The sequence below is a fragment of the Camelina sativa genome, chromosome 2 (genome assembly GCF_030686135.1).
Source record: "Camelina sativa cultivar CO46 ecotype springtype chromosome 2, ASM3068613v1".
NCBI classification, from domain to species: domain Eukaryota; kingdom Viridiplantae; phylum Streptophyta; class Magnoliopsida; order Brassicales; family Brassicaceae; genus Camelina; species Camelina sativa.
This window is the reverse complement of record NC_141881.1, coordinates 17,675,327-17,677,923: the sequence shown is the minus strand read 5'-3', so window position 1 is coordinate 17,677,923 and position 2,597 is coordinate 17,675,327. Positions and strand designations below refer to the sequence as shown.

The 2,597-nt window shown below is 35.5% G+C and overlaps 1 protein-coding gene and 1 pseudogene across 1 annotated transcript; one reads left to right on the top strand and one right to left on the bottom strand.

Moving 5' to 3' along the window:
- The first annotated feature begins 529 nt into the window (after positions 1–529).
- Positions 530–1,181, top strand: LOC147948792 (ubiquitin-conjugating enzyme E2-16 kDa pseudogene; annotated as a pseudogene).
- A 599-nt stretch (positions 1,182–1,780) lies between these two features.
- Positions 1,781–2,277, bottom strand: LOC147948791 (uncharacterized protein At4g04775-like). The gene is made up of 2 exons (XM_087468548.1): positions 2,098–2,277; positions 1,781–2,005 (listed from the first exon to the last, which is right to left on the bottom strand). Exons 1-2 carry the CDS (start codon positions 2,275–2,277, stop codon positions 1,781–1,783), a joined length of 405 nt encoding a protein of 134 aa, XP_087324674.1.
- Between the last annotated feature and the right edge of the window lie 320 nt (positions 2,278–2,597).

The following is a 2,597-nucleotide window of genomic DNA, read 5'->3' as shown; positions in this document are numbered from 1 at the left end:
TATTGATTTATAGCTGAGTTATCACAAGTAACAATTTGAAAGTAAATGTGTAATATATATGACTTGACGCTGAGTTATAAACTTTACGGGAAAACGAAAGGTCATGTGACGGCTGAGTAATGGCTGAGTTATCACAAGAAACAATTTGAAAGTAAATGAGTGATATATATGACTTGACGGCTGAGTTATAATATTTACGGGAAAACGAAAGTTCATGTGACAGCTGAGTTATAGCGCCCTATAACGTTATGGATGAGTTATAGCCACCAGAGGCTTGTAAAACCGTAATTGATTGAAGGCGTAATACGCGAAGCGTCGCTTTAGTTCGGTTATAATTACGCGTTGAAGGGCTTAGAATTATGTATTTATGTTTTCGAAGGGGTACTTTTTGTAAACCAAAGCGACGCTTCGCGTATTATAAATACTTTTTGCTCTCCACTTACACATCAAACCTTTGTCTCACGAAAAATCCTAAATCATCTCTCAGATCCGAAAAGTCTGTTTACCTTCTTCCTTCAATCCGTCAGAAATGGCCCGTCGTTCTCCTTCAAACTATATAAGGACTGATTTGAAATATCTGAACAGGGATCTTTCGCCAAACATCACAGCAGGTAAACACATACATCTTCAGATTAGATTTGTTTTACTGTTAAGGATAAATGAGACTGAGTGTTTGACTTTTTTTTAGTAACTGTTGATGACGACATTTTCCGTTGGGAGGCCACCCTAATCGGACCGGTGAACACTCCTTATGAAGGGGGAGTGTTTAAACTTAGGCTTAGTTTTCCACCTGATTACCCAAGAAGTCCCCCCAAGGTATCTATTTTTTATTATACTCCTTTTTATTTTAGCAAGCATGTTTATTAGGACTCCCAACTAAATAGTTTTTTAAATAAAATTTCTTGATAATGCAGGTTGTTTTCATCACAAGAATTTGCCACCCAAATGTATCAGATAGTGGAGGCATTTACCTAAAAGTTTTGAGGACCGACCGTTGGATTCCCACTGCCTTGCCGATTGTTACGCTTTTCAAGGGATTAGTGGAGAAGTTGATTGAACCAGAGGTCAATGATGAGGAACAGACCATTGAATATCTTGCCAACCTCTACAAATCTGATAGGAGAAGGTTTGAAGCAATGGCTAGAGAGATGACAATTCAATACGCTGGGAGAGGAAACTGAAATATGAACTTAAATAGTTCAAATCTATTTTAAGAACTCTTGAATAATTTATCTTGTTTTTGTACTTTTTAATAAAATATTTCAGTCACTGCTCTTGTAAACTCTATTTTAAAAAGTATTTTGTTCAGAGTCTACTGTTTTAATATTAGAAACAGTTTGTAAAGCTTTTAGAAAAGCAAATAAAATTGATATATATCATTATAAACAATTTGTAAAACCTTTTAAAACTTTCTAAAAACCAGATATACTCTTGTAAATGAATGATATATATAACTTGACGGCTGAGTTATAATATTTACGGGAAAACGAAAGGTCATGTGACGGCTGAGTTATAGTAAGTTATGGCTGAGGTATCACAAAAACAACTTGAAAGTAAATGAGTGATATAAATGACTTGACGGCTGAGTTATAATATTTACGGGAAAACGAAAAGTCATGTGACGGCTGAGTTATAGTGAGTTATGGATGAGTTATAGTAAATATATGGCTGAGTTAGTAAAAAAGATTGATAAAACACCACTAACAACAACATTAGTTTGCTTGGAATCCATAACCATTAACAACAACATTATGGAAACATAATCCCATCATACACTATCTCATCCTGCTATCTTAAATAGACCAAACATGATTATATAACCAAAAACTATCACAACTATCATAACCTTCATCCTTGCTTTCAATTCTGATTTTGCATCTTCAACCCTCTCAAATAGCTCCTTCCCAAGCTCCATTTGTAGTTTTTCAGTTTGAACAGAGAAAGACTCTACCTCATCCAACAGTGCCTCATCGACCCACTTGAAGACGTGTTCATCATTCATAAGCTATCAAGGTGATGGAGACAACAATTGGAACAAAAACAGATTCAATATAAACCAACAAGAACAGATTCAACATAACCAAGAACATACTCTACCTTCTTCGCAGCTGCATACCCACAACGGAAGTATCGTCGACAAGGATTTGACTCCGATTTCAAATTTTTGGCCACGATTGCTTCTCCACACCAACATCTCTTAGGTACGCCAACAAATGTACCTCGTCCTCTCTCTCGGACATTTGATGCACAACTCGAATCTCCAGATACATTGCTCATGATTTACGAGAATTTGATTTTTTAGGGTTTAAGCATTCGACATTTGGGGATTTTCGTTTTTAAGAAGAAGAACATCACTCGACAATTAAATATTAATATTATTAGGTTAACTTATGGTTTCCCGCCAACAACTGGATTTTAAAATTATTAGGTTAACTTATGGTTTCCCGCCAAAATATCGCTTTACGGCTGAGTTATAACCATTATTGGAAAACGAAAGGTCACGTAACGGCTGAGTTATAGTGACTTATGGCTGAGTTATCACAAGAAAAAATTTGAAAGTAAATGAATGATATATATGATTTGACGGCTGAGATATC

Coding starts and splice junctions, on each gene's coding strand:
- LOC147948791 (XM_087468548.1), bottom strand. CDS start 2,277: ATGAGCAATGTATCTGGAGATTCGAGTTGTGCATCAAATGTCCGAGAG. Junction 2,006..2,097: donor GGTATGCAGCTGCGAAGAAG/GTAGAGTATGTT, acceptor TCACCTTGATAG/CTTATGAATGATGAACACGT.